Source organism: Sebastes umbrosus, chromosome 24, assembly GCF_015220745.1.
Source record: "Sebastes umbrosus isolate fSebUmb1 chromosome 24, fSebUmb1.pri, whole genome shotgun sequence".
Lineage (NCBI taxonomy): Eukaryota > Metazoa > Chordata > Actinopteri > Perciformes > Sebastidae > Sebastes > Sebastes umbrosus.
In genome coordinates, this window is record NC_051292.1 from 637,248 (window position 1) to 661,479 (window position 24,232).

Consider the following 24,232-nt stretch of genomic DNA (forward strand, 5'->3'; position numbering starts at 1 on the left):
AATACTCCGTAGTACATTGTCTCTTTGGCCCTCACTGCATTAGACTTATATACTCTATACTTAGACTATAAACTGTGTTACCTTCATCACAATGATCACATGTTTTGCGGCTCCGGACAGATTATTATTTATTTTATAAAATGTCTCTTTTGATAGTAAAGGTTGCTGAGCCCTGTTCTAAGGTAAGAGATAAGGGGGATTATTCATAATGTTTACACTAGTGTGAGTAAATATTAATAAAATGTCAAATGATGAGCCTGATATCTTTGAGAATATTAGTGTAATCTGACCTTTTATCTTCGTTTATGCGTAAAGTAGGTGGTTTTTACTGTAAATCTAACTGTCAACGTGGTGCCAAAGCTTCACCTAAATGCTCCTCCGTTTTTGGAAAGAAAGAAACGTGATCACATGTCGTGATGATTGGCCTAGCTCTCTGGCTCTCTGGCTCTCTGGCTCAAACAGCCTTTCATCCTGCACATTTCTAATTCACAGACAGACTAAGATAGTCTGTAATCTGCGGTGCACCCCCCACCTCTTCACCCCATCCCCCAAAAAACACTCATTATTTACAATTAAGCTGTTCTTCATGTTCACCACTGCTCCACTTCTGCTCTGTTAGGACAAACTGTTTTTTAGGACGATCTGCTTCTCTCATGCTCTTTTTATCTTTCCCCCACTCCCTTTCTTGTGTTTTCCATCCATCCTTCTCTTTTCTAGATGTATCAGTCCAGCCCTGGCGGTCAGTCATCATGTAGCAGCGAACCATCACCACTTGGCAGTGCCACCAACAATGACAGTGGAGTAGAAATGGCGGCGCACAGCGGGGGAAGCCTGGGGGACCTCAGCACCTTGGACGACCTGCCCTTCGTGGAGTCCTTGGGCTGTGAGGGTTCCACCGGCGGGGTCGCGGTGGTGGGTCTCCACCTCCGCAAGCAGTTCGGCACCAGCCAGTGCCTGGAGCATCTGAAGAAGGAGAAGCTGAAGACAGTGAGGGACTCGTGTCGGTGGGCCAGCAACCCAACACCCCAGGTCCTCGGCACCAAGCTCCCACCCATACCAGCAAGCGGTGAGTGGGAAAAGCTGAACAAGCTGGTTTGGTCTCCACCAACTCCTGAGAAACACTTTTTAGCTGCTAGATGTTCCCCTTGTCCACCAGCTAGTTGCTAAATTTGTCTGTGTACTGTCTTCATTCACAGGGTCCCTCCTGGAGAGTCCAAGTATGGGTGGTGGTCCGGTGTCCTTCCCTGGTTCCGGCTTTGGTGATCTGTGCTCTGGTAAAACGACTCTGCTGGAAAACCTTTCAGAGCGCCGTGACAGCACCTCCAGCACCCTGAGCTCAGTTTACACCCTCAGCCGCCGCTCCTCAGGCATCTCCCCTTGCTACTCTAGTCGGCGCTCAAGCCTCGAGGCCTCGCAGTTCGGTGCCAACCGCCCCAGCAACCTTAGCTCTGCCGACTCCTATGACCCCATCTCCGCAGACATGTCCCGGCGCTCCAGTCAGGCCAGCCAGTGTGGGGGATGCAGCGGAGGAGCAGGAGGGTGCGGAGGAAGGGGTTTACCCAGCCCTCTCAGCCTGACCCCAGCCCAGCACTACCGCCTCAAGGCGAAATACGCCGCTGCCACTGGAGGTGCACCGCCTACGCCTCTTCCATACATGGACCGAATTTGTCTGAAGACCCAAACAGCACTGTACGGGGACCCCCAGGAATCCTCCACCACCAACAAAGGCCTGCCTTCCAGGCAGTACAGCAGCTATACCACGCGGAGCCTGATGCCCCATGAGTTCCCGTCCAGCATCTCCCGCCGAGCCAGCGACCCTGTGAGACGCGTGGCCATAGATTATTCTAGCCAGCCACAAATGCAGCGCTACAACAGCATGGGCACGCTGAGTGGAGGGGTGACCATGCAGCCCCATCCGCCTCTTGCAGCAGATAGCCTACATTTATCCCAGCAAGGCTGCATGCGACCGGATGGTAGTCCCCACCGCTACCCTTACAGCCTGCGACCGCCCAGCCTTTCGGAGAACGTCACCATGGGGATGATAACAGATGACATCCCTGAAGAAGACCTACCTGACATCAGCACTGACAACAACAGAGTGTCAACAAATCAAGATTTCAAAGGAAACCCCGGTCTCCAGGAGCAGTTGTACTATCAGAGAAGGATGGCCAGCATGGGTCCAGTGCAGCATCGACAGATGTGTCCATCTTCACCGAGGGACAGTAAATCCAACTTACTTGCCCAGTGGAACAAAGTCTCTTTGGGACCCATGGATGCCAGCCAGCACTACTCCAAACTACAGGTCCGGGGGAACCTGGCTGTCCTCCAGCAAAACCAGAACTTTGGATCTTTGCACAACAATCTCAGCTCCAACCAGCAGATGATTCAGAACCTTGTTAACACAACGCAGCAGAGATGCAAACAGCTGAATACTGAACCAGGAGCAAACTGCTTCCAGCAGCTGAGATTCCAGCAGTCATCAAATCTCAATGAAGCACTTAGCTCTCAGTACAGGTTCAACAAAGGCATCAGTCCTTATGATAAGAACGGTAACACCACTTATCCACCGTGTAATAACACTACAGCACTCAACGGGAGCATGCTAAGCTTCACATGCAAACAGGGACCAGTTGACATGGAGACTGCGGACATGCACTTCGCTGATGCTGGATTTCAGCCTGTGCAAGTTAAAATTGAGGATTGTGATGGATTAATGATTTCAGAGCAGCAGAACTGTAACGTGACCTCCCAGAATCCCTTGCAAACTGGGAGCCATCTCCAGCCAATGCCACCAACAGAACCTAAATCTCTAAACCTGCACCTTTCAGGGCCAAAAGTGATGCAGCAAACAAGACACCCAAGTAACGTTACCCCAGATGTTGCTTCCAAATTACCGAGTGGAGTTTTAACACTTCATTGCAGCGACAACTCTGATGACAATGCCTTGTACTACACAGGGCAGATTCAAGTATTTGAGCCCAATGGGAACTTGGACCATTATGTTTCTCCTGTGGTGACTGTACCTCCTCCCAGTCCAGGCAACAACCAGGCCTCCGGGACTGTAGACTGTAACGCAGCACTGGAGCAGGGGCAGATAGACTTTGATAGCATGCTGGACGATGGGGATCACTCCAGCCTCATGTCGGGAACCCTGAGTCCAGGTCTGCTCCAGAGCTTGTCCCAGAGTTCCTCTCGCCTGACAACGCCCAGGAACTCGGTGACGTTGCCCTCGGTGCCGGCGGGGACGGGGAACATGGCCGTTGGGGACATGAGCTCGTTGATGACTGCTCTGGCAGAAGAGAGCAAGTTCCTTGATTCAATGTCGTAGCGAACTATTTTCTCCGGCAGAACTTTTCAGTGCACAATAGACTTAAAATTGATGTGACTGTGTGCCAAAACAACCCGTTCTCACTCCAAACTCGTCAAATACCGCCGCTTGGTTGATGCCCCTCGGCATCGGAGACAGATGCAAGGGGTACACAGGTTTAGGCAATCTGACTAGCGACTGCCTAAGGAATCACATGACTAGCCACTGCCTAACGACGCACATGACTACCGACTGCCTAAGAACTCACCTTACTAGTGATTAAGAACTCACCTTACTAGTGACTGCCTAAGAACTCACGTGACTACCGACTGCCTAAGAACTCATGCGATTGGCAACTGCCTAAGAACTCATGTGACTACCGACTGCCTAAGAACTCACCTTACTAGTGACTGCTTAAGAACTCATGTGACTAGCGACTGCCTAAGAACTCACGTGACTAGCGACTGCCTAAGAACTCACGTGACTAGCAACTGCCTAAGAACTCACGTGACTAGCAACTGCCTAAGGACTCACATGACTACCGACTGCCTAAAAACTCACCTTACTAGTGACTGCTTAAGAACTCATGTGACTAGCGACTGCCTAAGGACTCACGTGACTAATGACTACCTAAGAACTCACGTGACTAGCGACTACCTAAGAACTCATGTGACTACCGACTGCCTAAGAACTCACGTGACTAGCGACTGCCTAAGGACTCATGTAACTACCGACTGCCTAAGGACTCACGTGACTACGACTGCCTAAGAAGTAAAGTGACTAGCGACTGCCTAAGGACTCACGTGACTAATGACTACCTAAGAACTCACGTGACTAGCGACTACCTAAGAACTCATGTGACTACCGACTGCCTAAGAACTCACGTGACTAGCGACTGCCTAAGGACTCATGTAACTACCGACTGCCTAAGGACTCACGTGACTACGACTGCCTAAGAAGTAAAGTGACTAGCGACTGCCTAAGGACTCACGTGACTAAAACAAGTCAACGTTACTTTTAGTTTCACACGGGCCACTAACAGCGGCCTCTTGGTTGAAAGTCCTGTTTGTTTGACCCGTCCACCGGCCCCTCCTGTCCGCCCTTATCGGACTCTCACGCTATTAATCCTACGTCAGTTGCTCTGCGTTGGGAATGAGAACGGGTTGGCTGCAGTGTGTGACGCTTGTTTCCTTGTACAGTCTCTTCATTATTTAAAATGGCAGTTTTCTATCTTTTTGAAAAGCCATATTTCTGGGGTATTTTTTTGTTTTGCCTTAGGTAGTAAATATGACGTAAACAACAGTTCAGTTGTACAAGTCAGCGGTAAGATCAGTTTACTAAGTGCCTGGCTCAGCCAAAACATATGCATCCCGTGCATATGATTACATTTAAAATGTGTAAATGCATATCTGCATATTTGGAATGTACCATCACACAACAACTTGTTTTACACTGTAAATTACTTGATCTGAACTTTGGTCATTTCTGCTCGAGGAGAGTTTATTTCCTCCATCATCATTTCAACTTTACAGTCCTCAGTGAGCCATTATTTGATTGCTGCATTGCTGCTGAGATTAACGGTGACGTCTCAGTGTCGGCCATCAGAGACTTGATCTGTGACTGGATTATATGAACCCATGCATAAATCGGAGGAGAGGATCGACCTTTGTTTTCTTTTGTACATTGTTGTACCAGTTCGTTGTGCTGGTTGAATGTAAATATAATTTGTACATTTTTAAGAAATACAATATTGACATTGATTTTTTTAAACAAACATGGTTCGTGTTGTCCTTCATGAAGATGCTTCTGAGGTGTTTTCCAAGTGAACGATAAAATATGTTGTTTGGTTAGCTTTAGACAACTAAACTACTTGGTTAGGGTTCAGGAAAGGTCACAGTTTGGGTTACAACTCAACTACGTCGTCATCATTGTGGTTAAAAGAAGAACTCGGTTAAGCTTCGGGAACGATCCTGGTTCAATAAAGACGGCACTGGTAGGATATGAGAAACAAAACGGCCATCTGTTGTGTCAAAATCACAGTTTATATTCAGCCAAACCTCCATCCAAGGTTGTAAAGCACTATAACAAAGCTACATCATGCTACTTCCTCCTAGAACAAGTCAAGACTGACATGTCCCGAGTTACGACTGACAAGTCCCGAGTCAAGACTGATAAGTCCCGAGTCAAGACTGCAGCACTATAACAAGGCTACATAATGCTAATTCCTCCCACAGTGGGACCAAGTAATTGTTTTCATGTCTTTGCAATCAAGTCCCAAGTCAAGTCAAGAGTCAAGACTGTCAAGTCTCAAGTCAAGTCCCAAGTCAAGACTGACAGTCCCGATTCAAGTCCCAAGTTAGGACTGACAAAGTCCCAAGTTAGTATTGAAATCCCAAGTCCCAAGTCAAGATTGACAAGTCCCAGGTCACGACTGACAAGTCCCATGTCAGGAGTGACAAGTCCGAAGTCAAGACTGACAAGTTCCAAGTAAATATTGACAAGTCCCAAATTTTGTCAAGTCCCAAATAAAGACTAACAAGTCCTGAGCCAAGTCCCAAGTCAAAACTGACAAGTCCTGAGTCAAGTCCCAAGTCAAGACTGACAAGTCCCAATATAAGTCTCATGTCAGAACTGACAAGTCCCAAGTCAAGGCTGACAAGTCCCAAATTTTGTCAAGTTCTAAATCAAGAATGACAAGTCCTGAGCCAAGTCCCAAGTCAAAACTGACAAGTCCCGAGTCAAGTCCCAAGTCAAGACTGACAAGTCCCAAGTCAAGTCTCAAGTCAAGACTGACAAGTCCCAAGTCAAGACTGACAAGTCCCAATTTAAGTCCCATGTCTGGACTGACAAGTCCCAAGTCAAGACTGACAAGTCCCAAGTCAGTATTGACAAGTCCCAAATTTAGTCAAGTCCCAAATCAAGACTGACAAGTCCTGAGTCAAGTCCCAAGTCAAGACTGACAAGTCCCAAGTCAGTATTGACAAGTCCCAAATTTAGTCAAGTCCCAAGTCAAAACTGACAAGTCCCAAGTCAAGTTCCAAGTCAAGACTGACAAGTCCCAAGTCAAGAATGAAAAGTCCCAAAAAAGTCCCAAGTCAAGACTGATAAGTCCAAATCTAAGTCCCAAGTCAGTATCGACAAGGCCCATATTTTGTCGAGTCCCAAATCAAGACTGACAACCAAGACAGACAAGTCCCAAGTCAAGTCCCAAGTCAGTATTGACAAGTCCCAGACTGTGTCCCTAAGGTCCCTCTTGAACAAACGAGTCCTGTATTGAGTCCTGTATTCAGTCCTGTATTCAGTCCAGTATCCAGTCCTGTATTCAGTATTCAGTCCTGTATTCAGTCCTGTATTGAGTCCAGTATTCGGTCCAGTATTGAGTCCAGTATTCAGTCCAGTATTCGGGACCTTTATGTCAGCAGAACATCGGGCTGTGGAAACGAGCCCAGAACATGAAGCTGCAGTTGTAAACTCAGCCGGGTCTCCGCCGTCATCGCTCAGTAAACATTATTCTTCATCAGTCCGTCCCTTGATTGCCTCCCGTAGAACGAGGAAGGAGGAGTGTTGATCGCTTCAATAATTCAACAACACAACTTTAGTCTTTGAAGCCACGTTCCTGCACCCGCTGCCGACAACGCACTTTCCTTCAATCCTTTCTTGTTGAGGCGCCACACATTCTTAAAGACGACCTCTTTGAAATAACTTCCTCTGACCTCGTCCTACCTCGCCGGCGAGAGCGGGCTTGACATAATGTAAATCCTCACTCGAGGGCTGATGAAAAAGGACGCTAACAGGAGGGGAAAAGGCGAGACTGCGCCGCCGCTGCTGCCGCTGTTAGCCCGTGTGTACTTCAATATTAGCTCTGACAGAGCGGCCCAGAGGACGCAGCTGCTGAAACCACATAAAACAAAGCAGCCGAGAGGAGCGAGAGGTTCCGGGGACGCGGCGCTGAGAGGAACAAATGATTTTAGTCTGTCAGGGAATTCAGCCGAGGATACGTTTGATCTGGAGTTTGTGATTGCTTTTGCCACTGGAATTCCTTATTCTGTCAGAGATGTGAAGTGGGAGAGAAAATAGCCGCGGGCTGTGAAACCCAACCGGGCCCCGAACAAGAGGTGGAGACACGACTGGCAAAGATCAGGCATTAGCAGCACCTTCACTTATTGATGGAGATAACGCAGCGAGAAGGATGAGAGGACGGTTTTACACAGATACATTTTAGATATTACAGTATCCCATACCGATACTGCCCCAAATACCATCAGTTATTAACCCAGAAAACAAAGACACGAAACTCACATGTTTTTTTGACAACAGACGCCATTTTGGAGTGAAAACTCTTATTATATTTCTAATATTTTATTGTTCAACATTTCAGCAGAATATGACAATAGAATAGAAATAATTTAGTTTTACTTTTTACGGCACTTTTTTGGCGGACGCTTTACTGGCGTCCGGTAGTCGCTTTCAGTCCAAAATGGCGGTAATATTTAAAGGTTTTTAAAATATTTAATTTAGAATATATTTTTAAACGATTTTACATCCTTAATTTTTTTATTTATTTATTTTTAAAGGTTTTTAAGTTATTTCATTTAGTGTATATTTTTAAAGGGTTTTTATGTCCTTAATTATTTATTTATTTATTCATTTTTAAAGGTTTTTAAATTCTTTAAGTTAATATAGATTTTTAAAAGATTTTATTTATTTTAAAGCTTTATTTATTTAAATATTTTAAAAGATTTTATGTCCTAAATTATTACCCTACACGGCACAATTTTGTGGATTACATACGAATTGATTTGGTATTACAGTGCATTACTATTCGTAGGCGTAGCAACGAACGGTGAACGAGAACAGCCTGAAACAAAGTCAAGTGTTCAAGGTGTCAACAACACAATTAGTTTAAAGAAGAGTCCTATTATTAAGTGTTAAAGCAGATGGAAAGTGCCGACTGGCCTCAGGCCCTCCTCACATGTCAGAGCTATCTCCCCGTTAACCTTCAGTAATGTCTATCACATGTTAGGAACCTCTTGGATCAACAGTTGTTTCAGCTGATGTTTAAAGAGCCTCTCTGTTAAAGTTATTATTTCCTACAGTTGGACTCAGGTTTTACAGCGAGGACTCACGGCTGCTCTGCTGACAGTTTAAAGGGCTGCGGAGGAATGTGTGTTACAGCGAGCGCTGCATTCTCCGCCGTCTCTCGGGCCTCCTCGGTTACAGACTCTTTATGAGCGACGAGCTTCTCCAAACACTCGGACCAACCTTCAACACTCACTCTGTAAAGAATCAGCTTCATTTAATCTTTTAAAACTGAATCAAAGACGACTTGTTAAGGTGGACTTTCTTTAAGTCCATTTCCCACTTCAGGCCACCTTAACGCGCCTGAAGCTGATTGGTTGAGCAGCAGCAGAAAGGCAGGAAGCAGCTGAAGCTGAGAAATCCATCAATAGGAGGAGAAACATGAGGCGGTTCTCCTGCAGCACCGATCGTCCCTAAAGGCCCGTTACTAACAAGACGTCCAGAGTCCTGACCAAACATTTATGTCTGTTTCAAAGCTGCTCTCTCTCTTATCTTACTGAGCAACGTCAGGTAGAAAATAAACACTGAATACTCCAAAAGTCAGGAGAAATATTGATCTTTAAATGCTCTGTTGAAGGACACTATTGTCCCACAATGCATTGCACAAAACGGACTACTCACAGCTGTTTATAACTGTAAATAAATGTTGTAAAAGGCTCCAGAAATATCTCAGAGAACAAAACGTAAATAGAAAATCTATGGTACTTTAATAACTGGAAAAAACAGCATTCACTCAAGGCCCACTTGCTTGCTTTTATTCTGAACATGATTATTTATTTATTTATTTATTTATTTATTTAAAATAAATTATGTTCTTTTTTGTTTAAAGGATTTTTAGGTTCTCAAGTTTTTATTTAATTATAATTTTTTAAAGGTTTTTTGGTCCTTCATTTATTTATTACTTTTGTTTAGATATAATGTATTAATTTATAAATAAAGGTTTTTATGCCTTTAAAATTACATTATATTTTTAAAAGATGTTTACGTGCATAATTTTCTATTTATTTATATATATGTTTAAAAAAGTTTTTTTATTTATTTATTATCTTTTAAAGGTTTTTAGATCCTTAATTTATTTATTTATTTTAAAAAATAGTATTTATTTATAAATAAAGTTGTTTTTTTTATGTCTTTAATTTAGTTCTATATTTTTTAACGATTTAACGTCCTGAATTTTAGTTTTATTTTTTATAATTTTTTTCTTCTGTGCATGCTCGTTCATCAGGAGCCACCAGCGACACCACCCGCCACCACAAGAGTCAGCGAGGCTCTGCGTTCTGTGCGGTCAGACGCCAAAGACACGATCAGCGTGACGATATGGAAAGTGACGAGCGGGCCAACATGGACGCCGCCGGCTCAATTACAGTAGTGACAACGGGACGCAGTGTGACGTGAAGGAGACTGTCAGCTCTCCGCTCTGACCTCCACCACCCTCCGATGACACCGCATCACATTACGGCGTTATTATCACACATGTGACAGTCCGACAGCCCGACAGCCCGTCCTCAGCTCGCGGTGTCAGTGCAGATGATGGATAGTACTCTGCACTCATTCATTTCTATTAGACGAATATGGAAATCCCCTCCAGAGCTCGGCCTCTGCCTCCTGAAGCTGGAGATTCATTTAGGAATCAATTTCAGAAGCTTCTGGTCCGACCGGCAGTTAGAGAGTCTGTCTGTCTCCATTTGGATCTGCCTAAAGATGATCCACACAAAGTTAACTGGAAATAAACTTAAAGCATCTCCTCGAAGCCGCGAGGTTCAGGATACACAAAGAACTGAACGGATGTTGAGATGTCTGTGTGTGGAGCAAAGTGTTGGATGGACGACGTCATCCTGAGGCCTCACTGCGAACAACGCAGCACATTCATCAACGGCCCGACGCCACTATGGCGCTCTATGTACCCCTCTAACGTCAGTTTTGGACGTGTCAGGGACGGCGTGGCAGTTTCCTCTCGTTACATGCATAGCGTCTTTTCAAAATAAACTTACAACGTAGGTTTAGGGTCCTACAGTTTTTATTTATCTACATACATATATACACACACATTATATTATATACATACATGATTTTAGGTTCTTTAATTTAAGTATATATTTTTAAAAAGGTTTTTAGTTCCTTATGTTTTTATTTATTTTTAAAAGGTAGGTCTTTAATTTAAGTTTATATTTTTTTCTAAGTTTTTATGGTATTTCATTTTAAGATTTTAGAAGAAGATTTTATTTCCTTAATATAATAATAATAATTTTAATTTATTAATTTATTTTTAAAAATATTTTTCGGTCCTTAAGTTTTGTATTTATTTATTTATAAAAGTAGGACTTTAATTTAAGTATAAATTTTTTAGTTTTTAGGTATTTAATTTAGTTATTACATTTTTAAAAGGTTTTAAATCCTTAATATTTTATTTATTTATTTATAAAGGTTTTTAGGTTCTTTCATTTCTTTATATATATTTTTTAAGATTTTTACATCCTTCATTTTCTGTTTATTTTATTTTTTTAAAGGTTTTAAGGTTCTTTGATTTATTTATATATTTTTTAAAGATTGTTTTGGGACGTGTCAGAGACGGCGTGGCAGTTTCCTCTCGCTACATGCTGAGTGTCTTTTCAAAATAAACTTACAACGTAGGTTAGGACCTCAACTAGCATCCAACCAGACCTGATCACCAGCATCTCTGATGCTCTGGAGTTAAACTTGTAAAACAACATTTTCTCAGCAGGAATCGACGTTACCTCTCTCAGAATGGAGGATTTGTATGATCCGAAGCAGCTCCAGAGAAGCAGACTTTTTTTGCATGGGTGGCCCCTGAGGGACTAATGCATTATTAAGACTCATTTCAATAGGGCCACCTCCCTGCCGAGAGCCGGCGCCGGGCCTCCGTGTCACCGGCTGCTTAATATTAACTCTGAATAATCTCCATCCTCAGAACCAGGAGGTCAGCGCTGCTCTAAAGTCTCCGGTTCGGTCCTTTAACAAGACATCCGGCGCTGAGCTTTAAATGTTTAATAGAGAGGGAGCCGCTCTGCAGCAGTGTGAGGTAATGTCACTGGTTTCACGCTGACCTGCACCACTAAATGATGTCTGCCAATGTTGGTCTCTACGCTCAGGTGAGGAGTTGTTTAAAGAGCAGAAACATTACAGCTCTTAGAGGGAAAATCCAGCATGAATTCATTCTGGTCACTTATGGAGCAGTTCTGGAGTTTGCAGATGAGTTTCATTTTGTCTAAAACGACGAGGTTTAGGAGGATTTACAACGACTTTTTCTTTGATTGTTTTTAGTCCGAACACTAACAAAGTGTTTTAGATTATTTCACTGCTTTACCTCACCGTCAGACAGCCCTTTCCTTCTTCCTTTCTTTTGTTACGTTGTTGTGTTACGTTGTTACAATGTTACAATGTTACGTTGTTACAATGTTACATTGTTACAATGTTACATTGTTAAGTTACACGTAGTTACGTTATGTTGTTAAGTTACGTTGTAACAATGTTATGTGATTTCAATGTTATGTTTTTTCAATGTTACGTTTTTTTCAATGTTACGTTAAGTTACGTTGTTGCATTACATTCTTACAATGTTAGGGTTTTACAATGTTACGTTGTTACGTTACGTTGTTAAAATGTTCCATTTTTACAATGTTCCATTGTTAAGTTACAGCTAAGTTACGTTGTTACGGTACGTTGTTACATTGCGTTGTTACATTGCGTTGTTACGTTACTTTTGGACAGACACTGCTCCGCTGCTGAGGTATTAATAATTTGATATAGTCTGTTCTGTACATCGGTGGAACATCATGTTCTTCAGGGAATAAAGAGGCCTAAGTCAAGTAAGTGAAGCGTTTCTGTACACGTTAACGATCTCTACAAACAATATTAAAGAAACTAGAGTGAAGCGTTTCTGTACACGTTAACGATCTCTACAAACAATATTAAAGAAACTAGAGTGAAGCGTTTCTGTACACGTTAACGATCTCTACAAACAATATTAAAGAAACTAGAGTGAAGCGTTTCTGTTCACGTTAACGATCTCGACAAACAACATTAAAGAAACTATGTCGACGTCCTCTGCTGCAGTTGGAGGGTTCAGTTCAGTGTTGTTGAGGAGGGAGCGCTGGCCTTCAGTGTCATGAACTAATACAGCATTAATATTCATGATATGTTCTTATGCTAAATAACATCTGGTTTCCAACAACATGCCATCTGTTGGAGGGACTTTGTGATATTAACGGTTTCAAACAACAACAACAACAACAACGCTCAGAGCTTTTGAAACACTGTTGTGGTGGTCATTACGGCTCATATGTCTCTAACGGCATTTACATGGAATCACACACACACACACACACACACACATTCAGTTACATGTAATCACACACACACACACACACACACACACACACACACATTTACATGTAATCACACACACACACACCTCAGTGAGGAGATATTCATTCATATTCCAGACGTTTTGAATCAGGATAAACGGTTTTAATCTTTATCCATACACTGTTTTCCTTCCTAGCTACATGATTATGAACATATAATATATGTAATAATAGATTAGACTCTGTTGTTTAATCAAACATCTTGTTGTAAACAACAGAAACGCTGCCTTCTAATCATAAATTAAACTCTTTATACCTGAAGAGTTTTTTATTATAACTTTTACTTTTGGTGCTTTAACAAAAGATTGTCATTATTTTATAATTATTATTTTATTATTATTATTATTATTATTATGCCTGCTGTTTTTGTTTGCTAAACTAATTCTCAGTGGTAAACTTTTGACTCGACAGGAAGTAGCAGCGGACTATCAAACTAAATGCTTGAATGAGGACCAGAAGGGGAGGAAGAAGAGCGAGCTGAAGGGGCGTCGGGGTTTCAGCTGAGGGAGGTCAGCGCCGCCACCTCGCTGCTCGCCGGGTCCTCCAGGTCTCGGCTCTCCGGAGGTTTGGAGGATGGAGGTCCTCATTAAAGCCCCTCCTCGTCACCCGGTCCTCCTTCTCTGAGGACTCACACCACTAAACGTATGCCGAGACGGTCCAGGTGTCACGCAGCAGCAGGTGTCTGCCCACGGACGGCTGGCGGGTTCTGATTACGACGCACAGAGAGACTGAAACTGGGAAACTCATCCATCACATCCATTCAAACAGACACAGGACTGACACCCAGGAAAGCGCTGATCGTGTCCCGAGTGAAACCAGAAGTCAACGCTGACTTTACACTTTGTTACGTAATGTTACGTAAGAAAGTCGGCTAATGGTGGTTGCTGTTAATTTACACTTGTTACGATACATTGCGTGACGTTACGTTGTGACGTTAGATTATTTCACCGCTTTACCTCACCGTCAGACAGCCCTTTCCTTCTTCCTTTCTTTTGTTACGTTGTTATGTTACATTGTTGCGTTACGTTGTTACAATGTTACGTTGTTACAATGTTACGTTGTTACAATGTTACGTTGTTAAGTTACACTTAGTTAAGTTACAGTTAGTTAAGTTCCGTTGTTAATTTTCGTTGTTAAGTTACGGTGTTAAGTTACGTTGTAACAATGTTATGTGTTTTCAATGTTATGTTTTTTCAATGTTACGTTTTTTTCAATGTTACGTTGTTATGTTACATTGTTACGTTACATTGTTGCATTACGTTCTTACAATGTTAGGGTGTTACAATGTCACGTTGTTACGTTACGTTGTTAAAATGTTCAATTTTTACTAAGTTCCATTGTTAAGTTACAGCTAAGTTAGGTTGTTACGTTGCTACGTTGTTACGTTACGTTGTTATGTTACGTTGTTATGTTACGTTGTTACGTTACGTTGTTGTCTTTTCAAAATAAACTTCCGTCTGACAGGAAACTACTTAGTTAGCTTTAGGACAAGATGGTGGTTTGGGTTCAAATAACTACATGTGTGCTGTAACTTAGGTACGGAAGTTACGTGACAAATAAATCAACGTTGACTTCTGTTTCACACAGGACATGAATCATGACATGAACAGCGATGTGTGCATTACTTTTCGTAGGTTTAGCTACCAACGGTGGATGAGTAAAGCCTGTTTGTAGCCAACATTTGTTCCTGGCGTCTGGGTTGAACTACTTTTTGCAGAAAGTTACATGAAACATTGTAGTTTTTTTTCTGTTGCTTAAATTCAAACTGATTTAATAATGTGATTAAGACGTATGACTTCTCGTATTTTCGGTGATTTCAAACAGCGAGAAGCAGTAAAAGCTCCGGTGAGAAGGTGAGATGTGGATTTTCCCCTCGTATAACCCCCCCGCTCAGGAACACCTGAACCTGAGGAGCAGCCATCTTTGATCTGGCTCAAAAGGTCGGCGGCGTAACGGCGACGTGCGTGCGTTTTGAACATTTTCTTTTTAAAAAAACTCTTGACAAGAAGTGGTTTTGAGGATGGTATCCCGTCGTGGTGGAGGCAGAGAAAAACACGTTCTCCTGGAGGGAGAGTTCATCTTTCAAAGCCCGAGCAGAGAACAAAGCCGCTCTGTGTAAAGGCCGGCTGCTCGCCGAGTGTTTGTGTCTCAATTTTTAACTCCCTCCTCCTTCATCACTGGCAAAGACGAGGAGCGAGCGCTATTATTTCATAGCCTGTGAAAACAGAGACTTTAACCGTGAATCATAAATACCTGATGTCTCTCCTCTCAGACTTGTCAGAAGTGTAATCAGAAGAAAGTTTAGTGCTTGAGGGCTTTGAGTACACAACGAGCAGGCATGAAACATTCAGCACCTGATGCAACGCTCATTCCTTAATGGAGGATAACGGCGCCAAAAAGCCTCAAAGCCTGATTATTCTTAACTTTATAAATCAGGATGGGGGGGGGGGTTTACAAGCTGCTTCAACAGGCGGGAAATGCAGCATCATTTTCCACCGCAATTAAGAGGGAGGCCCCGATGCTGAGGCGGCGCCGGTGCCAGCTCTGGGTACGACTCTGGCACCTTCCAGCTCTGTTCTGGAAAGACTTGACAGAACCTGGCTGCATGTCTTGGCTCAGAGTTGTGAGCTTGAGTCCCCCTGACGTAATCCTTTAAGATGTGGCTGCGAAGCCACGCCGCCGCCGCCGCCGCCGCCGCCGCCGCCGCCGCCCGCTCCAGAACATAAAGGGAGCCTTGCTGTGATTATCAGCACGGTTAATAACCCCCCGACGCCAAGCCAAAGTTTACAGAGAAACATCCAACCCGCTCTGCTCTCCATCTCTCCAGCTCTACATCTCTCCAGCTCTACAGCTCTCCAGCTCTCCATCTCTCCATCTCTCCATCTCTCCATCTCTCCAGCTCGGCATTACGGAAGCTGTTATGCAGCGCGTAGCTCGGCCTGTCAGCGGCTAATCGTCCCAAGGATGATCGATGGTGTTTATTTTCTGATGATGGAACGCAACCCCCCGCCTGATGATAATTGTAATAAAAAGGACAGATCAAGCCGGCAAACTTATTAAATTATCAGACCATAATTTGCATTAATGGCTGCAGAGACGGAGGTGGTGGTGGTGGTGGTGGTGGTGTAGGGGGGGGGGGGGGGGGGGGGTTTGACAGGGGGCCCAGCGCCGGCTTGTTAGAGGGAGCGTCCACCTTGAAAAAGCTCCCGCTGCCCTTGGCCCCCCGCAGATACGCCAACGCCATCATGACATGCCGGAGGAGACGGACAGCTCGGGGCTTTAAGAGGGTCCATCTCTCTCCTCTCATACGCTATAGAACATGAAGGAAATTAAAATACATTTCAGGATTCAAATTAAAAACACGTTGTTGAAGTTCATGTTTATGTTCACGAATGGAATGAGATTAAATTTGGTGACGAGCCGCCGTGAGACTGTGTCGCTCCGTCAGCTCATGGAGAGCGCTTTAAGCAGCTGAAAGCTCTGGAACATGCTGCAGTAGTAAGTGGATCTGGAGGTAGACTAGATGCATCTAGAGGCATGCATATTGGTCTGGATTCAACCAGCAGGAGAAGACCTGAATGGACCCTCTCAGACCTGAATGGATCCTCTCAGACCTGAAGTCCAGCTCAGACCTGAAGTCCAGCCCAGATGGACCCTCTCAGACCTGAGGTCCAGCCCAGATGGACCCTTGAACCATCAGAGCCTCGTGATGTTCATTAGGAGAGCTAAAGTTAAATCAGCGTTTGAAGGCGTCTCACAGGGGATGTGGGAGCTTCTGGACGGGAAGATCCAGCAGATCCATAAAGAGCGTAGAATAAAAAAAGAGGGCAGCAGCTGCAGCAGCGGCGGCAGGCAAACACTGTTCAAACAGTCCTCTGGTGGAGATCACAAAGAGACGGCCTGTCAGTGTACGTTATATCCATTACATCTGACGATACTAACGACTCACGTAAGTAGCGACTCTCGTGACTAAAGGGAATCACGGGCCTGATGATACTAACGAGTCAAATGACTAATGACTCAAATGACTAACGACTCACTGGACTGATGATACTAACGACTCACGTACTGCTGTTCAACAATGAAATGTCAGTAAGTGAACCTTTAATCCATATTCCAAAGCAAACTTTCCTCATGTGAAGGAAGTGTTTTGAGTAAACAGAAGAAGAAGAAGAAGAAGAAGAACTGGGTCGTAAGAATGCCTCAACGAAGAGACGACACGTTCACCAACAACAACCAACCAGCAACCAGCTTCACTAAGACCAGTTCATCAACCAGTAACCAGCTTTAAACCAGTGTCTCCTCCACGTGGACTTCCTGTTTAAGAGTAGTAGAAGAAGAAGAATGCTCTGTCTCAGTGTTGCTGTCAGCAGCTCTGAAGCTCCCTCTACTGGCAACAGGTGGAACAACGACTCAAGACAGCAAGAAATCTGCATATATATATATATATATATATATATATACACACATATATACCTCCTCCCATTATAGTCATTTTACAAGTACTACTGTATTAATGGAGTATATTTCAGAGATTCAGATTCAGGATTCAGATTTTACATTAAAAACATGATTTTTTCATTTTTTTAAATGTATTTATTAATTATTTCTTTTTTATTTTTATCTATTTTGAATTCTTTATTTACTTTGATTTAATTTTATTTTTAATTCTTTATTTACTTATTTATTTTAATTTTAAATTCTTAATTTACTTTATTTATTTTTATTTTTTTATTGTCTGTGTATGTTATATGTGTTGTATTATTTCATGTGCGTAGTGTTTCACTAATTTTGGTGTCACCGCTGCTTTTAGTCATGTTGTAACTGTTGCCATTAGTGAGATATTGGTTATTTCCTTTTTTAATTATTATATATACTATAAAAAATGTAACTATTTTTATATTTATTTATTTAAGATGTTGTTACTAGAATTATAATGATTATTATTTCATCCCTTTTTTGGTTTGGTTTTGTTTGTTATGTATCATGTCGTTATATTGTTATCATTATTTTACCACCTGTAAAGTCACTGTTGTTTTGTTTTTTGCACCAATAAAAAAATATCTTTCAGGGTTGCACAATTCATTAAAATTGTACTGTAAAAAAACTATAATTTGTTAATCTCAGGAGAAGCAACATTTATTAAATATGCGTCAAAATACCATTTTAAATTGAATATCGTCGCGCTACAGACTTAAAACATCTTTGTTTGGTACAGATCCCTACAAAAATCACACCATAAACATTTTAACATGCTTTTCAATGAAAATGAGAATAAAGTAAAAATTCCCTCATATATCGCAAATCATGTCGTAATTGTAATATTAGTTAAAATAATCACTAGTGGATATTTCTTTCAAAATCTTTCAGCCGATCTCTTTTGATCTGTTGAGACTTTAAACCAGATTATTTTTTTATTCTTTTCTTTTGCAGACAAAGTTCAGCATATCAAACGCAGAACATAACTGAGTGTCACACGAAAAGACAAAAAAAAGAAGAAAATAATAATAAAATAAATAAAATAAAATAAGAAAAGATATATAAATATAGCTTTCTATATAAATAAAATAAAATAATAGATTTATCTTTAAAAAAAGGAAATTAAGTGAAGCGTAACGTTAAGTAAAAGTAAAATAGTAAAGACAATAGTATTTGTTGGAATTGAGCTAAGTGAGCTGGAGACGTGTTAGTGTTAATAACAGGCCAGAATTAAAGAGACTCGTCACTATGACCCTCTTTAAATACAGTATTTCATTTCATATACATTTTTTCTCTCTTTTATTATTTTATTTATATCAACTTTTTTTAATTATTATATTTAATTATTATTTTTCCTACCGTGTGACCAAGACCAACATGGGGTGGGTATTCGTTTAATTAATTTTTTTTTTTTTATCTCTTTTATTATTTAATTTCATTTTCTATATATTAACCTTCTAAAAAAAATATATTTTAATCTTATGTTCTTATTTTTTTTTTCCTTTCATGTGACGGAGACCAACATTGGGGGAGGGGGGATCCTCTTTATATGTTTTTATGTCATATCACAGCCTCTGTTTTTTTTTTAAGAAAAATCCATTATTTGATTTAATTTAATTTTTTTTATCTCTTTTATTATTTTATTTTATTTTATTTTCTATATATTTAGTTTTTAAAATTATTTTATTTTATTCTTATTTTTTATTATTATTATTTGTTTTTCCTTTTGTGTGACCAAGACCAACACCGGGTGGGTATTTGATTTCATTTAATTTTCTATGTATTAACATTAAAAACAATTTTTTTATTCTTATTAATAATTTTTTGTTTTTTTTTTTTTTTTTTTTTTTTTTTCCTTTTCGTGTGACCGAGACCAACATGGGGGGGGGGGTCTCTTCTTTCTGTGTTTTTATTTCATGTCACGGACACTCAGTTCTACATTTGATAAGATGACCGTTGCCATGTCTGCAAAACAAAAAACCAATAATCTCTCTGTCCTCTGTCCTCTGTCCTCTGTCCTCTGTCCTCTGTCCTCTGTCCTCTCAGGAAACGCAGAATTTAACCCTCAACTTAAACAATGTAAAATGAGTAGTTTTCTTTTCATCCAGAGCTTCAACGTTGAGGTTTAAAACACACATCTCTGCTACTGGACTAAATCTGCTTCATTCTAATAGTTGCTGCTCACGTCAGAGTGAAAGTAGCAGAAGTTTCTGTGGAGCGGCGAGGGTTTAGCGGTGAGGGTTTAGCGGCGAGCAGGCCGCGGGTGAAATAATCCTGATGAATAATGAAGGTGTGAGCGGGCCCGGCTCGTCTCCCCTCCTGGGCGGACATTTAGTGTCAACCTGACAGCTCGGGGACGACGGGGGGATGAAGTCGTCTCCATATTAAGCAGGCATATTAGACCTGTTAAATGGCGAGCAGCGTGGCGAGGAGGTGCAGCAGCACGTGGACCGCCGCGGTCTGAATCTCATCAGGTGAGAGCTGCAGGGATCGGGGGGGGGAGTGCATCAGCCATCGCCTCCACCGCACCTCACGTCTTCCGCAAACTGGAACTGACCCCGCGCTTCTGCCAGCCTCCCGCCGCCGCTAAAGCCCGGCCCTTCCCATCATGCACAGGGGCCGCAGCGAGCTCCCATGAGCCCCGGCTCCGCTCCCTGCCATCTGCCGTGATTTATAGAAAACGGGCCATGATTTATGGGCCAGTCATCTCACAATGAAGTTGTTCTCTTTCATTTGGGCGACCTCCCGACCTAGCCGCCACTCGCAGCCAGGTTGGGGAAATGCGCGCTAATCATGCGCTATGAGGGCCGTTAAACAGGAAGAGCTGCACGGGTGGAGGTGGCGGTGGCGGTGGCGAGGGGTGGGGGGTGTGGGGGGGGGGGGGGGGGGGCTTTAATGAAATTAATTTCAACAGCGTGTGCATACTGATGAAACAGGCCACACGGCCACCGCTGAGAGATGAAACCTTTTCAAGGACTCATCCGACGCCGCGGCTCTGATCGACCAATGAAACGCCTCATTAGGAGCCAGCGATCCACGGGACGAGTTTAAACAGCGTTTAAAGATCTAGATGAACCAAACGGTGTGGCCACGCCTCGGTCATCACCGATAGGAGCTCGTCAGTTAACTAGTTCATAAGAAAACTCACCTCTCAGACGGGTGCTTCGACCCATTCACACCAGTCTCAGGCACGACTGGGTTAAATGTTTACAGTATTTTACTGTACTTTATACGTCTTTATCACCACATTACTGATGGAAATGTACTTTATACGTCTTTATCACCACATTACTGATGGAAATGTACTTTATACGTCTTTATCACCACATTACTGATGGAAATGTACTTTATACGTCTTTATCACCACATTACTGATGGAAATGTACTTTTTACGTCTTTATCACCACATTACTGATGGAAATGTACTTTTTACGTCTTTATCACCACATTACTGATGGAAATGTACTTTTTACGTCTTTATCACCACATTACTGATGGAAATGTACTTTTTACTGCGCTGCATTTATTCGACAGTACTTTTTGGATTCAGATTTTCACGTTTTAATGTGATTGTTATCATTATCTTTTTTATTTTGTATTTATTTAACATTACTAGATTTATTATGAGTATTATTTATTCTTTTTTTGTTTGTTTGTTTTGTATCATGTCAAACTCTGTTCACTTGTTTTCTTTTTTTTGTGTATTTCTCATGTTTAGTTTTTTCATTGTTTTACCACCGAGTGTTACACTGTTGGTTTGTACACCAATAATAAAATAAAATAAAAAATAATACAAAAATAGTTAACTAAGTCTCATCTGACAACTAAAATATTATATATATATATATATATATATTGTATACTATAAATTGTATATTATAAATAATAATATGCGTATATAAGAAAAGATAACTAGTCAATATGATTAAGTTAAATAAGTAAGTAATGAAATGGTATTGTGATTAAGTTATATTATAAGTAATGAATTGTTATTCTGGATTGATAACAAATTTATAGTTTGATAAGGATAATTATATCAGTAATTAATTTATATTTCTGTATGACAGAGGTAAAAGGTAATAGTTATAGTAAGACAAATTTGAGAAAATTTAATTAGAGTATATTTATGGCTCAATAATTATTAATGAATGACTAATAGACAATGGGGGGATTAAATAAATTGTACTTCTCTCCTTTTCGAATATGTAAATCAAGGCATCAAGTGTAATAAATAATAAAGTAAATTAACTCTTATCTGACTATTAAAAATAAATAAATAAATAAATTTAAAATAAAAAGTAAAATAAAAAAATAAAGTAAACTAAGTCTCATCTGACTAACAATAATAAATAAATATAAATAAATATAAATGAAATAAAAAAATAACGTAAACTAAGTCTCATCTGACTATAAAAAATAAGTAAATATAAATAAAACAATAACGTAAACTAAATCTCATCTGACTACTAAAAATAAGTAAATAAATATAAATAAATAAAGATAAAGTAAAACAACCTGAGTATTCTCACATTGTTGTATTGTACCTCATTTATATTAAAGATGGTAGAAATAACGGACTACATCCACAACGACAGTTGAATCAACATAAACTGAACATTATTAGCATCATGAAGGAGGATTAATTATTATTATTATTATTATTATTATTATTATTATTATTATTATAATAGTTAGGTGTACCTAATAAACTGACAACTGAGTGTATAAATTAAGCAAAAAATATAATGTTTATTTCTATAGTTCAATTAAAATAAGCAGAGATGTAGTTTTATATGTAATATTCTGATTAATTTTAACTCAGTGGATCAGAATTGAATATTAATATTGATATTATATATAGTTTGTGATAATGTGTACCTGCCAGCAGACGGTTCTGAGTCCAGGAAGTCCTCGTCCTGTGACAGAAACACACCAGACCAGAGCAACAAAACAAGATGAAATATTCACAACCTATAATAAAACAAATAAGGGACATATTTAGTTTAATAATTCATCAGTAACTGTGCATAGGTGAAATAAAGCAGCAGCAGCAGCAGCAGAGAAAGAGAATCAACTGCACCATCTGGTGGTGGTTCTGCTTCTGGTTCTCCACTTCACTCATTTCTCACTTCTTACACCATGAAATGCAGCTTTTGACATGCAACATATGGATTATCTAAATGCACATTTGAGATAAAGACATAATTAATTACCTCCCAGCCCAGTTGAGACAGTATTTAATGATGAAGCCGAGGATTTAGTCAGTAAACCTTCACCTGGTCTGAAAGGGACTGGAGGGTTCATGATCACAGCAGATAGAGAACACCTGTGTTTGCTCCTGCAAGTACACCTGGGAAATGTAGTTCTGCATCAGAAGTTCCACAACATACAGCAGTGGAACAAGTACGTAGATCTACTACAATATAAACTTAGTAGTTAAAGTAAAAGTACTCATTCTGCAGTAAAGTACCCCCTATTTTTAAGATTATTAGGATGCATCAATGTTAAAACAGTTAGTTAGATTTATCTGCTTTATACACAGTTTAGTGTAGTTCAGTGGTTCCCAACATCAGGGTCGGGCCCCACCAAAGGGTCACCAGATAACCCTGAGAGGTTTTATTTATTTTATTTTATTTTATTAAATTTAATCATTTAAATAGAAACACTGCTTTTCTTTTTTACCACCGGTTTAATCTTTAACAATTTTATATAAATATATATATAAATATAAATATATATATATAATATATATATAATAACCATCATTTATAAATTAATAAATAAATAAATAATTAATTAAACTTAGTTAATAGTTATTTTATGTTGTTTTAGTTAATACTTATTTTACTAATTAAAATTAAAAATGTTTACTAATTATTAGTAATGCTATAATTTGTGTTATTCCAAAAATAAACTGTTGCACACATTATAACATTTTATATATATATATATATATATATAGAAAATTATATATATATGTGTATAAATAATTAATACACATCCATATTCTTTATTTATTTTTTATTTTAAATTCTTAATTTACGTAATTTATTTTTTTCTCTTTATTTAATTTATTATATATATATTATATATAATATATATATATGTATAAATAATTAATACACATCCATATTCTTTATTTATTTTGTATTCTTTATTTAATTTATTATATATATATATATATATGTATAGTATACAAACATTATTTGGATAGGTAGTTAATACTTTGTAAATGGTTATGTAATGTTTATAGACAAATGTTTTCTTATATGTTTACAAATATTTGGTAATTATTAACAAATACTTAATATAGTATATAAAATGTTATGTGTGCAAGAATAAACTGATAAATACTTTATTAATGTAATCAGAATGTAATTGTTATCGTCTCTTATCAGCTAAGATACAATATATAATTTATAAACTAATTATTTTATATTACACAAACTAATTAGTGATAAAAACGCATCGGAATGGAAGTAAATATTACATAAAAACATTAGTAATATGTATTAAAACTAAAATGAAAAAAGCTTTAGTCCACCATAGAAAAATATAAATTAAATTAAAGACAAAAAATGCATAAAGTTGTTTTAAAGAATGACACAAAACAAGAGAATAGAAGTCTGATAGTTTATTTCTATCACAGGTGAAAGAGAACCAAACATGTAAATATATACAGTCATACACGGGGAAATAAAACATAAATATGGTGTAGCATGAAATCAAACTAGTCAACTAAAGAACAAACGGAGCCATGCATCGGGAGTGGTCAACGGAAAACATCGCCTATTTACAGCACCGCGTCTCGTCGATACGTCCACCGGAAGAAGCAGCGCGTGGTCGCGTTAGTGGTCGCGTTAGTGATCCGGTTAGTGGTCCGGTTAAATCCTTAAATAAAGGCACACATTCAGGAAATCAAACGTCACACTTTATAATAACCAGCACTCAGAAATGATCAATTAAACTTAGTTATGTTACT

At 40.0% G+C, this 24,232-nt stretch overlaps 1 protein-coding gene and 1 long non-coding RNA gene across 2 annotated transcripts in view; one reads left to right on the forward strand and one right to left on the reverse strand.

Annotated features, from left to right (window-relative positions):
• Positions 1-5,112, forward strand: part of LOC119483999 (zinc finger protein GLI2-like) — a 67,231-nt gene extending 62,119 nt beyond the window's left edge. The window contains exons 13-14 of the mRNA XM_037762556.1: positions 718-1,066; positions 1,197-5,112. Of these exons, the coding sequence (XP_037618484.1) occupies positions 718-1,066; positions 1,197-3,328 (2,481 nt within the window). The 3' untranslated portion in view covers positions 3,329-5,112. The remainder of the gene's footprint in view (positions 1-717; positions 1,067-1,196) is intronic.
• LOC119484000 overlaps positions 1-22,585 on the reverse strand; it is a 32,574-nt gene extending 9,989 nt beyond the window's left edge. Inside the window, exons 1-2 of the long non-coding RNA XR_005205888.1 lie at positions 22,464-22,585; positions 22,129-22,221 (exon numbers count right to left, since the gene is read on the reverse strand). This is a non-coding gene — a long non-coding RNA (uncharacterized LOC119484000). The remainder of the gene's footprint in view (positions 1-22,128; positions 22,222-22,463) is intronic.
• Between the last annotated feature and the right edge of the window lie 1,647 nt (positions 22,586-24,232).